Below are 15,330 nucleotides of genomic sequence, written 5' to 3'. Positions count from 1 at the left end.
CCGGAGTCCATCTGGCAAATTTCAATAAAATGTCCGGACTCCAGTGTGTGACTGAAAGCAGCTTTACTGACTCAGTTTGTTGAACATTACACTGTCTTATAGCATCATCTGCTATCTCATAGCAGCCACTGTTTATCAGCAGTTACATAGCACAGTAGGACAGTAATTTGGGGCATTTTGGCTTTGTGTGGATTAAACAAATGAGATAGGGATAGCTTTTGAGATTTTTGTTAGTATCAGACAAAGCTAGGCAAGTTTTCCTCACTTGTATTCACTTCTTCTTACAAAGCTAAGCTAGATGGTTAGGTAGTTTCAAACTACCAAGCTGAGTTGTTTTTGTTCAACACTTTGATGGCTACATTTGTGATCCCGCGGTGAGACAGAGAGGCTCCTCCTCTGGAAGTCAGGCGCTGGGAGCAAATGGGTTAAATGACGGTTATGAAGCTTGAGAAGGAAGCTGTGAATAAAATGGGGGGCGACCCCTGAACAGTCTGACCTGAGTGACATTGATTAGAATCAGAATGTGAAGTGTGCACAGTGGCATGGATGGGGGTGACAAGCAAAAATAATGCATGGCTGAAGGGGGCCCATACCGCTGTCATCGACTGAAAGAGGAGACGTGGTGGCGGTATTGCAATGCTAAATGTGTAAATATGCACTTGTATTTGCTGGGCTTTGTTTAGCAGGGCTTTCACTTTAAAAACAAATTCAAATGCATTTATTCTGCATGCTGCTTTTTGTGACTTGTAATTTTGGTCAACGCGGCTACTACTTTCTCATTTAAAAGTAATAGGCCCTGAGGACATGGCTCGCCTCTTCTCCACGCTCACTTTGATGCTCTTTTGAGTGATTGTTCCTAATTAGTTTAAAAACCCAAAGCAGACATATGCATGGCTCTGCCTCACCACTTCATGTGAACGGTCAGACATAAATAGGGCAGAATTAATGGTCAGCTGTGTTCCTCAAGTGTCCATGGCCTTGTGGGCTGCTTTGTGTTTTATGCTGACATGGGTGGGCTTGTGCACATGAAGGAAAAGCTGGAGGCTGATGGGGGCAGGGTGGACGGCAGGCGTTGAGTTTTCGAAGAGGAGGAGGGGTTTTGGAGAAAAAAGGAATTGTTCATTGGCTCTGTGCTGAAAAAAAACTGCTTATGGCTTTGCTGCATGACTGGGCATTTGTGACAGCTATAGTCCTGCGTGCCATATCTGCCAGGGGCAATGCGCTCTCAGCCCAGCAGCTTATAATCAATCACTAACGATAACTAAAGAGTCAAGTCCATTGGACTGACTATTGGTTTTCTCCAGACCCGCAGTTAAAATCGCCAGTATGCTTCGAGGCCTGAGGTGGTAACACATCTCCTACATAGACAAAAAGTTGTTACGATTTGAGCTGTTGCAGAAATCTCGAATCAAGTGTTACTCATCAGTGAGCACGTAGTTATGCTTGTAAAGGACGAGGGCTAATCTTTGGTGTTCCGAATCTGGTGTTCCGAATCTAGGACGTTCTATCAACAAAAGTTAACTGTCCATTTTCAGGGTGAAACACAGCTGCAGGCAGCGGAGAAAAGAGCAGCTACCCAATGTGTTTTAAAGGACACATTACCTGATAATGCCTTTCTATGTTGATCTGTCCTTTTTAATTGGAAGTAGGTTTTTGGGTCATTTTATGTAACGGTTTCTGACGAGAGAGAGAGAGAGACTTCACCCTGTCAACCTGTTTGTTGCTTGGGAGACACGGTCTGTGACAGGAGAGGTTATCACTCAAGTGAAAAAGCTGAGTGCTAATACTATTGTTATGTTTTGCCGTTCAGACAGGCTCCTCTCGTGACTGGCTACAGGTCATCATTCCTGACCTGGGGAGGGGGTGGGGGATGGGGTTGTCCCATGTCGCCCCTGTAATTCCAGTGATTGGCCCAAGCGGTGGAGTATTTAGGTCACATTTATGGCGTGATAACAAAAACAGCATGTCAAGAACGCTCCTCTCAGTTTCAATAAAGGTTGTTCATTTTGAAGAAGTGTTTTTCTACTTTGAGGTGACGTAAAATTCAGATCAGGCTACAAGTGGGAGAGGGCAAACCTGCTTGTTACATAATAAACCACTAAAATTAACAATGCTAGCAGACACACTCAAGCATGTCACAACACTGTCAAAAGTTAAAAATTAGCATCACTTGGGTTTTGTAAACACAAATGGAGAACCGACTGGCTGTTAGTTTTTAGTTCTCTCATATTTCTAATCTTTCTTATAACTTCACACTTCCTGTTTGATTTGTCTTTAATAGTACATAAAGATCCCGGCACCGACTCCTGAATCTCCAGAAGGATTCCGGGTCTTCTCCTTCTACCTATCCAGCGACAGCAAGGACAAGCCCCAGTCCAGCTTCGACTGCATTCACCAGTATGTCTCAGGGTAAGCATCCATACGCCTTTCCACAGCTGACCACAGATGGAATGTTTAGTAAATTTGGTGTGAGACTCAGACCACAAGGCCTTACCAAACAATGGCCTCTCTTCAATACAACAACAGACTGCACCACTGTCAGGCAAAGTTAAACAAGACTACAATAACACCTGAATGCTGTAATGTTATGACTGACCACTGAGGTGTGACCTGTAATAATTGAGAACAGAGAGGTAGTGTTTGTAGTTTCAGACAGTAACATTAGATCTGCTTTATTTCTGGTGGAGTCTTGGCCTTTATAACAGCACACTTGTTGTTAAGAATGAAGCTGTGTGAAACAGAAATAGAATGTGCATGCAGAACCGAGTCACAGAGCCACTTCGATGTGCGTCAGACAACACCACATATCATCATACGACAGCAATAATCCCTAATGCTTGGATTTTGACAAAAGGACAGTTAATTGAGCCAAGCCAGACAATCTGAAAGATTAAACTCTTAAGTCTTCTCTCCTTCTCCTCCGTCCTCCACACAGGGAGGGCAGGGATCACCTGGAGGGCCAGGGCAGCATTCAGGACAAGATCACAGTTTGTGCCACGGACGACTCCTACCAGACGACCAGGGAGCGCATGTCTCAGGTGGAGAAGGACATCTGGAGCCGCTCAGCAATTGAGATCAAGCCTGGGCCAAGTAAGCCTTTTTGCTTAATGGCTGTAACTACATGTTGTTTTATTTTCAAGCCCGAGTCTTACGTGACAGCCTTCGAACACGTGGGGATCAAGGACAGATAAACAGAGAGTTTGTACATACCCAGAAAGCTTCTAAACCATTGCCTCTCACCGAGTCATCCTGCTGATAATTGCCATATGGTCTGGAAGTTATCACGTAATTGATCAAAGTGCTGCATACCAATTATTTATGTGCGAGGGATGCCTCTCTTTCTTGTAATTTCCCTTTCATTCTGACCAGATTGCTCAGGCACTGTGCCAGCTTGCCTGCCAGCACTATTAATGTGATTGAGTTTTGTATATGCCCCAACAAATCTTACACAGATGAAGTTTTGCCTAAAATGTAATTACACTGACAGAAATTAGATTCTTTATCATCTGAGAAAATATTTCTAAATAACATCTAAAAGAAGGGAAATTCCACACCTAACCTGGAGTAATGTGGATCTCACTCTTGCGATTCATTTTTTTTTTTATTCGCCCCCCTTCTTCTTTCCATGGGGCTTCATGATATTTAGAGTTCCCACCTTAAAATACTTGTGGATTAATTTAAGAATGGCTGTGTGGACCAATCCACATCATTATATTTAGGGCACTAAACAGGGTTGATAGATATCCTGTTGTACTTGAACAATGATTTCAAGCCATCAAACTGTCTGCCTCTTCTCCTGGACACCAGAGACGGAAATGAATGGTCTATGGACCATGCATGTGCCGACAGTTGTTTTGTGGGGACTGACTATTATTGTACAGAAATATTCTACTCATCAAAGAAGAAATCTCCATATATCAAGTCACAATTACAGGTTTCAGAGTAGCAAAAAGTCCATAATTTAGATAAAAATGTATGATTTACTTTTCAGTCACAAAACAAGCAGATGGAAAGAAGGCCATGGTATTTTGATCTCACCAGCTGCTTTAAGAATACATTTATCTGTGTCATATAATTATTTCTCTGTAAAATACCTGTTCATTTCTGCAAATGGTTTCTATTTTTAATAGAATTTCATTGCTCATAAACATGCCCACATTACTGAAAACCATGCCATTTATCCGAAGTGAGGCATCACAGTCATTATGGGAAGTATCATTCCGCACAGGCTTCCTTGAGTCTTACACTTCCCTGAAGCTGCTCTTATTTATTACCAGCAAACAATGGCTCTAGTTGCTGCATGTTTGAAATGTGGCAGTGCAGGTTGTTTCAGTGCAGGAAGGATATTTGCTCAAAATCTTCATGACCTGCTTCAAAGCCAATGTTGAAACAAGCTCATGCAAGCCTGCAACATTCTGAAGGTTTTAAGATTCAAAATGAGTCTCACAAGGAACATTGAACATTGCTAAAACTAAAACAGTGTACTTCCAGTAAGTGTAAATATAGTTTTAACATTATTATTGTACTGCAAAATGTTCTGGATACATATGATAAGTCCAACATGTTATCCTTGTGAAAATGCTGAAGGTATTTGACCCATCGCAACCTCCAAAGCGTGGCTTAAAGTTATAATGAGTTTATAGTCTGCAGATATCTACGGTATAGCCTGACCTGAAGTAGTGCTGCAACAGAGAGAAAGGGCCTCTCTGTTTTACTTGCTTTAGTTTCCATTCTCCTCTGTTTACTCAGCAGTCGGCTAACCCCACTGTCAACCCCTTTCACTGTTTTCCACTTGCAGAACCACTGCCTCTGTGCACAAGCAATACCATGTTCAAGGTATTTACTGTAGGTGTGTAAACTGTTTCTCCAGATATATCTGAATGTGCTACACCCGCTGCATCGGTTTTGTTTGCATAAAGCAGATTGCATGACAATAGAGAGATATCAAATTTAATCGGTTGTCTTTCGTGTGTAGGCTTGTCTTTTAAATACGAGTGTGATTTGTATAAATGGCCTGAGGACTGGATTAGCAATGATAAATTATTGGTGCTTTTACAGGACACAATGAAACCTGTTATCAGATTCATTTCCCATATAAATCATCTTTATTTATTGCTGTGGTAACCTTAAAATTTACCAAACTCATGTGACATTTTTCCCTTGTTTCGATCTCAGGTAAGTATGTGAAGGTCCAGAGGAAGCAGGGTCTGGTATCAGGCTTAGACAGCAGCAACAAGCACTCCCCCAGCAACAAGAGGAGCTTGGTTCCCAGCGCCGTCGCACACCGGCCCTTGAGGGATCGCATCATTCACCTCCTGGCCTTAAAACCCTACAGGAAACCTGAGCTGCTACTGTGGTTGGAGAGGGAGCGGGCCAGTCCAAAGGACAAAAGTGACCTGACCTCAGTGCTGGATGAGGTGAGACATCTGGCACATTGCTATGTAAACACATTGTTAACTAATGATTAAATAGCCTCAGATACAGCAAATACAAGAAAATACCAGAATGGAAGTGTGAAATGCAAATTTTGATGATTTTAGCATCAGGATTTAAACTATGAACATGAATTTGTTCCTAACTAGCTTATTTGTTAAAGATTAATATACAGAATACAGCTGCACAGCTCAGGTTAGTAAGGTTATTTCAGGCAGTTTTCCTGTATTCACAGTGTGTGTGTGTCTGTGCAATCATCGAGTGGAGACTGTGCCGCCGCTGGTAGCTGTAATTAGGGCTGTGCTTTAGTTATCTTTGGAGGAGAAGATTGTGTTTTGACAGCAGAGGGGTGGGGTGTCTCCAGCTGGGACCTACCTTCTTTCAGAATTGAAAGTGGTTGATTTGGCGAGATTTGTATCAGCAGGATTAAGTTGCATAAAGGCAGGGGTTAAACTGTGTACCAAGGAGACAATATACACCCACTGATTGGCGAACAGGTCCTGTTTTATTCAGATATAAAGTGGCATTACGGCATGGCAGGTTACCATGGTTTGGTGCTTTTACAACCTCAGCTGGCCTATTTTCCTGTTGTATTGTGTCCTCTTTCTGTTGATATATTAACATTGTGAGCTGTTGACATTTTCAGGTTGGTAAACAAAACCCTAAAGACCACAGTTACTCTCTGAAGGATGAGCTCTACAAACACATTCAGAGAGACTGGCCTGGATATCTCGAAGAAGAGAAGCAACTCATCCATAGGCTCCTGATCAGGTTGGTATTAAGTTTACCACAATATCAAAATAATCATTTCTGTGTTGTTCCATTGATACACATGGAGATGTATAATAAAATGGTATGTTTAAATTACTAAGTTATAGTTCACTATTTGGGAAATATGCATATACATATATAATCATAAAGACTGTAAAAATGAGGAAAATTTGACTCTCAGGAGGCTGGACATTAAATCACAGGTGTTTCTTTGTTTGAGCACACCAACACCACCGTTGGCCCTTATCTTCAAAAGCTCTCAAATGTCGTTGTCTGTCCATCTTCCTCAGCGTTGTCTATGTGTAAGACACCTATTTTTCTTTTATTGGCAGGAGATTTTTGTACTCTCTTTGTTCTTTCCATTAGCCCACTTGCTCACTGTCAATTTTCTGGATATTTTCCTGCTGTATTGTCCCATGGGCTCACTCAGACCTTATTCAGAAATTTTAAGAGCTGGCAGAAAAGTTCTTGAAAATGTCCTTAGCAACTGACTTGAACATTTCAGAAAAATCTCTGGGGTTCAATGCCTGCCTGAAGCAGCTATAAGGAAGTTAATATGTGAGCTTCGGGGGTGTTCTTTGGGATATTTTTTGTCCTTTGGACAGAATCAGGCTAGCTGCCTCTCTATGTTTTCAGTCTTTGTTCTAAGCTAAGCTAACTGTATTTATAGTTCAAAAATAAGTTCATCTATTGGCAAGAATTTGTATTCCCCAAATTGTCAAACATTGCTTTAAATGTCTTTTGGAGTCCCAGGCAGATGCTTTGTGACAGTGCTGGCATTACTACAGAAAGATGTGTGAATTAAAGTAGACGTCTTCCGTGATCATGCTGAAAGAGGAGCTACCAAAAGACTCCGTCTCTGCACTGATAAATCTCCTAATGGACACATCAAAGCAGAGGAAAAATATTCCTTTCACAGTGTGTGCCAAATGGCATTAGCATGGAAGTGTTCAGAGTAGCAAAGCGTCTTCCACTCATGTGTTTCCTTTGCCCGCCAGTAAACATGGAGGCCATGTGCTTCATGAGTGTTTTGGTCTGATTACACAACCCCTGTCTGTTCACCACTCTGCTAAGTGTGAAATACTTAAACTTGTAGTCATTAAATTGTTTGCCAAGTGATAAAAACAGTGATAGCTTGTAAGTACTATAAATTATATATATATCTTTCCTGAATTTTATTGTGTATGTTGGAGGAGGATCTTCCTACACTTTCTTGCTACTGTCATTTACTGTCTGATGTCAATGTTTAATGGTCCCTAACCCCACTCACCCTAACTGAATGATTAAGAGGGTTGCATGGATCCAGTGAGGGGAGTGGTTTTTTGTGGTGGCGTCTGCTTGAGGAAGGAGCTGTAGGAAGCAGATTAACAGAGAGGGTTTGGTCGTACAGAGGTTAAATCTGTTGCGATTGTTATATTCACTGGACTGTGTTCAGTCATTGTGGCTGCCTCTTGTAGATCATATCACCACAAAACAAAACACATCACAGAAACATGCAAAAACCTTTGATTAAATCAAAAGATTGACAGTTTTGAGATGTCAATGATGATTTCTTCTGCAGAAAAGCTGCTATCTGTGCTCCTCTCTGAAAGATGTGTCATAATGAAAGATAATTTCTCTCCGACTTGCTCATAAATCTGCCAGAGCGAGTTTTATGACCTACCTGGCTCTTCCTTTTTAGCTTCACATGCCATTTATGTCTAACTGAAGGTGCTGTGTTCTTAATCTTTCTTCAGGAAACTCCAGCCACTGCACAGTAGCCAGCTGAAGAGCCCCCAGTCCAACAGCTCATTCCACAAAACTCTCGGGGACTCTCCTTCACAACTCAGTCCTGCCAAGAATCTTTCCGTGGTAATTATTCACCTTGTATTGAAAGAATCCTACTTTTGCACACTTCTTCTTATAAGTTAGAATAAATTAGTTATTTCATTTTTTTGTAAGAAAGACAATACAAGAATTTTTATTTTTAACATATTTCTGTAAATTAATTGAGTTGCCTGAGACTTACTACAAGGTCAATCAGAGAGCCCTACCCCCACCAAGGTAACAGCCTATCTGGACATGTTAAAGAATTGAAATAAACAAAAATTCCGGATCTGCCCATTATCCAGATCTGCTTCAAAATTACATGGACATTTAAATAATATGAAAACATAACCTTCTTGGTGGAGGTAAACATAGCTCGGATTTAATAGGAATAGTTTAACATTAAGGGAAAATAATTTATTTAGTTTTCTGCAGAAATGAATAGAATATGGAAGATTTATGCCACTCTGTCTTGTAAATAAATGTAAATTTATATTTTCATTTATATATAGCTTAATTTCACGTAACGTGCCACATTATTTCTCGCCGAGGACTGTTTGTCAACAGCGAATAGAAACTCTGTGCAGTTACTGGCCCTGGCAGAAAAATTATAATGACCCCTTGTAAAGTGGTGAATTGTCAAAACATAGTAAACAAATAAGATGTAATTTGGTTTACAGGTGGAGGTTGTCACATCTGAACAGTTTCACATTTTGCAGTGGTTATGCAAAGCTAAGCTAACAGCTGCTGGCAAGAAAGAAAACAAAGATATTTCATGTAATTTGTACTCAAATAAAACATAGAGGCCAGTCACTCACTGTGTGATGTTTTATTTTTTCTTCTAGAAACGCCCATTTCCCTCTGACCCATCCAGCTGTCAAACCCCCAAAAAACAAAGACTATTTGACCAGTGTTTGCCTCTGCGGTCGCCCTCTCATGGAGACTACGGCACCAACGGGGCTCGTAGCGCCTCTAGTCACGGAAACTCTGTACAGATCAAAATGGACTTCGACAAAACCAACAATCATCTCCAGGGGAGCCCAAATGGTCTGTACTCGCCGCACAAACTCAGTGGGTCGTCTGTTATTCCCAAACCGGAGAGGACTGAGCCAGCGCCTACTGCTCCCAGTCCCAAGCCCCCACACACTGACACCTCCATTTGCACTGACCAACAGTTCACTAATGGCCAACATAAAAAGAAGAGGTCTAAAAAGCACAAAGACAAGGAACGAGAGCGCTTTAAACCAGAGTGGATTGAAACCAGTCCAGACCTGAAGCAGAAACAAGAAAATCTCAAAGGTAAGTGGTATTAAAACAATAAAACTGTCCTCCCTTAAAAGCTTTCCCACATTTCATGTATCGCATTGAGCTTTCATGAATCTGTTTCATATTATGTGTTCAGGCCGTGAAGATTATCGACTTTTATTCAGCAAAAAGGAAAAATCCTCTGGGTGATAGTTGCTGCTGGAAGCTCAGAAAGAGCAATTTATGTTTTTGAGTGAGAGCGCAGTCAGTGCTCTTAGGACTGTAACACTCCCTCCACCCTCCCAGCTCCAGTCTGTTGATGATTGACTGTAGAACAGCTGGGTGACCTACGGTCGAGCGAGTCAGCAGGCAGCATTGTCTCCTACTCTGGCCTGCTGACGTCACAGCTCGCCTTGGATCAGATTTCTTATCACAGACAGTGATAAACGATTCCATCAGCCTTGATATTATGGGCACATTATCGCATTTGCATTGGCTGATTGCTTTAACCTTTTTTTCCCTCAACGTGTGTGCATGTGTTTTTCCTATCTACAGAGCACGAGGGAGAGAAAACACCTGTCAATCGAACCTCAGCAGAGGAGCTGCCTGACTATTTAATGTAAGATTAAATGCATATCATGTTCCTGACTGTGTAAATGTATTCACAGATTTAGAAAGGGATTTCTGCCTCAGGAGTGGAATCTGAAAAAGTGCAACAACGTCATAGGCTTCACATGATCGTTGTTGAAATCATCTGTTGCTCAGGATTTTAGGTTTCAGTGTCCAACTCACTGAGCCGTCCCTAAAGGGTTCGATTCAGCTTCAAAACATTCACATAAGTAGAAGGTAAATAAAACACGTGTAAATGAGCTGTCACAAAGCATAGCCGAGAGTGACTCTGAAAACAAATGATCTTATGCTTTGCATTTATACATCTGGTCAACACATCACGCTGTTAAACCAGTGACGTGTCAGTCCTCTCATGCCACCAGTCTGCACTGACATCTACTGGAAAGACTTGGCAAGGCAAGTTGGCTTCTGAAGATTGCATCTGCTATTTCAAACAGCTTGTGTATTCCTCTCTTTTTCAGAAAATACAGCACCATTAAAGCACTGGATCAGCATCAACAGTACAAGGACGACTTCTGTGCGGAGTACGATGAATACAGAGCTCTTCATGACCGGATCGGGGCCATCACAGAGATGTTTGTTCAGTTGGGCTCAAAGATCAACACTCTCTCCCCGGGGACACAAGAGTACAAGGTACTTTCTGGACCACAGACCTGCTGCTCCCTTTCTACCAAAACACCACACACACGTGAATCACTGCAACCTAACACCTTCTCTTCTTTTACCTTTTCAGCTTATGGAGGACCAAATACTACAAAAGTACCGAAAGTATAAAAAAGTAAGAATACATTTAAATTAAATCTTATTTCATCTAACAGGCACTATGCACTAGGCCTAATGCAAGAACCACTCATATAAAAGAAATATTAAGTGGCACATACATATAAGTAATTGAACACATGCAACAGTTTTCTTGTATTACAATGTTCTAAAAAAATCTGCGCCCAATTGCCCTTCTCCCAAAAGAACGACTAAATCTGAATGAATTTGGAAATTTTACTGAAAAAGTGAAATTATACAAAATATCATGTAGTATTAATATTCTGTTGAGCTTAGTGTGATCATCAGTGCATCATAGATTGTCAGTTCACTGAAGTGAGATTAGGATTTTTGCTGTTTAGGGAAACATCCTGTTAAAAGCCCCTGATCATCTAACATCCCCTGTAATCAAATCTATGATCATCTAATATGTCATGTCCCCTGAATCACCCTCTTGTCAGTGATGGATTGTTTTGCTTTGGCAAAACACTTGGCATTTAACCTCACGTCAATTCATACCTCCTTTTTTTCTGATATGGCTTTGACAGCTGTATAACATTATATGATTCCATATATCACTAGTCTAATGAGACACGTTAATGTATCATCTTTTTGTCTCATCATTGTGAGTGAAATCTTCCTCCAAAATTAGCAGAAAAAAATGTGTTCATAACCAAATTTCACAAATGAGATGGAGGCATAAATCAGGCTTTAACTCCAGCTATTTATAAATAAATAAATACATTTTAAATGCGGGTAAACCTGTTAAAAAGGCGATTAACTTTTTTCCCATTGCCAGTAGAAGAGTTTGCCTTTCTGGTTTTACCCCCGGTGCGTCATGTTCATTAACGCGTCAAAAACTGAGGAGCTTTCTCCGCACACTTTCTTGAGTGTCAAAATTTCCATCACTGCTGATCGGAGCCAAAGCTGATTAAAAACCTGCGGCGACTGCACAGTCACACGACCCGGGAATGAATGCTGATTGAGTCCATTCCCATCGCAAACAAAAGCCAGATGTTAGTGGGTGTTGTTTGATTTACCAGTGAAAAGGAGGCTTAAGAAAGTTTACTGAATCTAATTTGACTATTTATTAAAACAACAATAGAGGTTTTATGATAAGAATATGAAACTGTTCTTGCCTGTGGCCCATCGTGTTGGATTTTACTGGGTGTCACTGAAAACTCACTGCTTCTTCTTTTGCTTTTTAGAAGTTTCCTGGTTATCGGGAAGAGAAGAAGCGATGCGAGTACCTCCATCAGAAATTGTCGCATATCAAAGGCCTGATCACAGATTATGACCGAGCACAGGAACTCTCCTAGTAACTGGCCTCTGCCCTCAGCAGGGTGTGATATTACTGGACCAAAAGACTCCTAATGGACTCAAAGACTGTGCAGCTGGGTCCTGGAGTCACTGAGACACTTTTCACTTTACTCTTCCTGCTAATGGAATAGAGGAGCAAGGTTCTTTTTTCAAAAGTGGGCTTAGACCACCAACTCGTGATCAGATGTTGCCCTTAAACATTACGGTTTTCATCCCTGATTATGGCTGTCATGGCTGGGTCTTGTTCTGCTGTAGAATGGTGAGATGACACAGTGAAAGCCAAATCCATTTTCCTGAAATGCAAAACAGATGTGTTACTTCCTGTCTAATTGCATTTTTATTCTCTCCTTTATCTCGTCAGAGCTAAAACAAAAGTGCTGACTTACTGAAATATTGAATTGATGGTACAATCAATCTTAGAGGGAAACAAATGCTCCTAAAGCCTTTGTATATTAAACATACAGAGGAATCTGTTTATTTGCTGATTGTTGACACATTTGATACATCGTTAATTATTCATTAGTTACAATGCTGACATTACGTAATGGCACTAATATGGTCATGCTATAAACAGAATCTCAGACCACATCCAAACGGACAAAATTAATCTATTCAAATTTTATCTCATGAAGGAAAGACCCACACAAATATGACTTCAGGAGTGAGAACATACAAAGATTTATATCAGTTTATCAATAACGTTATCAGCAAATGAAGAGTAAAGCTTAATATGCTGTTGTTTCAAGATATGCTACTTCATACTTTCCCCCAGAGTTCGTGGCGAGGACCAGTTTCTCCAGGTTTTGGCCATAAGAAGTTTTAATTGTGGCTTTCTGCCTTCATCCTGCTTGATTTCTGAGAAATACTGCAATGCCACAAAACCACTCCACAAAGAACAGTCAGATTCCCCCACATGTAGCCTAAAGTACCACAAACTGCCTTTTCACTACGCAATGATAAAACATCGTCATCGTCCCACACATCTCTCAGGTCTTCTGGTTACAGGTTCACTGACTCAGTAAAGCACAAACCTCCACCAAGGCCCAACAGTCCTCTTAAACTCAAACTGCACCAAATTTCACACACTCTTTTTTTGTTTATTCTTGCAAACAAACAGACGGGGGTGAAAACATAACCTGTTTGGTGGAGGTAACGAAGCTGTATGTGCACTTCAAACAAATGAATACAAGTTGCCCTAAGACACTTAAGTTTTCACTTCACATGCAGTTTTAAATGCTTACAGGCTAATGGTAATTAACATAGTCTGCATGTTTACTACAATTTACTATGATTTATGTTTGGTTGAATAACATTGATTGACTCCAGTGAGGGTTTACATGTTAATGTTGTTCTGCCGAATGTGACAGAAATGACTGTAAAAACATTTGGACTGTCATTTGTGTGAAGTGCATGGACAGTGGTTTACGGGTTGGTCGCTCAGCTCAAACCACCTTGGTTTATTTTAGACTTTTAATTTTCACAGGTACATTTGAATTAACACCACCTTTCATTTTTTATCAGCTTCAATAGCTGTTGCCTGATATAAGGAATAGTGATCAGATATCAGTGTTCTCTGGACATTTGCGTCGATGTAGCTGCTAAATGGGAGAATGAGAGCTAATATTTGCCTTAGCACGTATGTCAGACATTTCCAGAATTTTTCCAGCTTTATTCTGAAATTCTCCACACAGTTCAAAGCATTTCTGTAAAAACAAAAAAAAAGTTTTACTCTGAAGGAAAGTTTAGTTACTGGATAGTTGTTGTGCAACAGTTGTCCAATCTGTGTCGTATTTGTTTTTTTGATGTAGGTCTTAAATCATTCATTGTATTTAGCTTCATTTGTCGTCTGTTGAATCATCAACTGTAAAAGGAATTTAGTTCACTCGCTAATCCCATCAAGAACCACTCTGGACAGAAAGAACCGATGCAGAAATCAAGACACAATACTACGCTTTGCTTTTCTTGGTTTCTCAATGCAAACGCTAATTGCCACATATTTAGCAGCTAAGTGTGCATTTCTTCTTGTTGTATTCTGGGATGGGGGAAGGATTTGAGACAAGCAGCGGTTGGTCTGTCTTGGCACATATAAAGAATATTTATTAGCACTGACTATTGCAAACATTTTAGCTGTAAGAGGCCCACATAGTGTTTAACAAGAGAATTAAATATAAAAGCTAAGGTAAATAATGGATTCTTATCAGTCCTGCACATCCATAGAGATATTTTCATTGTCCTGCCTGTTTGATGATCTTCTCAGGACAGGACAGCTTGAACTTATTTGGTTTTTGTGTCTATTTGAGAGTATGTCTGAAAACACCAGTGTGTTTGTTCTGGTACGAAGGCTGGATATCATTGAGTTATGAAGGTACTAAAACCTTTTAAACTAACAGCAGAATGAAAAATGTCAAGAAAACACAATGCAGACTTTAAGACCATGAATGTCATGATCATTTACAGAACCAACTCAATTTAAGGGCTGCCTGTTTACCACTAAAATCATATTGATTGATTGCAGTCAAACTAATTGCATCATGGGTAACACTCTGCGGGCAACATATCAGTCTGATCATAGTATGAATGAAGATAATCGAACCATTCCTCTTGACGTGTTTTGGGGAAAATGTAGCCTCCATGAAATGGGCTTCTCAAGTGCTGACTGTGATGTTTTTTACTGTTGCTGGAGCTAACTACTGACGGTGCCTTTTTATTCAGAAAGCAGAGTCACTCTGCCTCGAAATATGATTGGTTTTCTGGGAAAAAACAAACTTGGGCCAGCGTATTTACACATGTGTAGCTTCACACTGTTGCCACCGTTCAAAGTGCTTTCTTCATCATTTTTAGAAGTTGTTATCAAATGCCTTGTTAAATGTGTCAAGTATGTTAGCTTTGACATGATGCATCAATACATTTTACATGTTTTCCAGGACACTAATTAAAATGCATCTAATGTCGAATGTTATTTGCACACATGTACATTTGGCCTTTTCTTGTGATTTCAGCCCAGGAAACAGTTTCCACATATTTCATTCAGATGTGCTTATTGTTGGTACTGGAAAAAAACAATGCCTCCATGGAAATGTGAAATCAAACGTTTTGTCAATTATAAATCGCTCCAATTGATCCACCCATAGAAGAACAAATTTATTTATTGCTTTGTATGCATTTGTTCCTTTTCTTTGCAAAGTCTGTCTACTCTTTTCACTGCAAAACTCAAAAGTAAGGTGAAAGGGAAATGGGATATATTTTTGCAATTGTGGATGGTGGATGCCTCTTAACAAAGTCATCCTCTTGAAAAAAGCTTTCAGAAAAACTAAATGTATTATTGTCTCAGTAAAATTGGAAATTAAAGCCTTTATTTCCATTTGA

General features: G+C 40.3%; 1 protein-coding gene across 1 annotated transcript in view; it reads left to right on the top strand.

Annotated features, from left to right (window-relative positions):
- LOC109624444 (RNA polymerase II elongation factor ELL) overlaps positions 1–15,330 on the top strand; it is a 27,774-nt gene extending 12,444 nt beyond the window's left edge. The window contains exons 3-12 of the mRNA XM_020079101.2: positions 2,282–2,409; positions 2,936–3,090; positions 5,176–5,417; positions 6,080–6,204; positions 7,941–8,055; positions 8,856–9,309; positions 9,811–9,874; positions 10,347–10,518; positions 10,619–10,663; positions 11,853–15,330. Coding sequence (XP_019934660.2) covers positions 2,282–2,409; positions 2,936–3,090; positions 5,176–5,417; positions 6,080–6,204; positions 7,941–8,055; positions 8,856–9,309; positions 9,811–9,874; positions 10,347–10,518; positions 10,619–10,663; positions 11,853–11,963 — 1,611 coding nt within the window. The 3' untranslated portion in view covers positions 11,964–15,330. The remainder of the gene's footprint in view (positions 1–2,281; positions 2,410–2,935; positions 3,091–5,175; positions 5,418–6,079; positions 6,205–7,940; positions 8,056–8,855; positions 9,310–9,810; positions 9,875–10,346; positions 10,519–10,618; positions 10,664–11,852) is intronic.

Source organism: Paralichthys olivaceus, chromosome 7 (genome assembly GCF_024713975.1).
Source record: "Paralichthys olivaceus isolate ysfri-2021 chromosome 7, ASM2471397v2, whole genome shotgun sequence".
NCBI lineage: Eukaryota > Metazoa > Chordata > Actinopteri > Pleuronectiformes > Paralichthyidae > Paralichthys > Paralichthys olivaceus.
The sequence above is the reverse complement of the archived record's forward strand: the minus strand, read 5'-3'. Positions and strand labels throughout refer to the sequence as shown.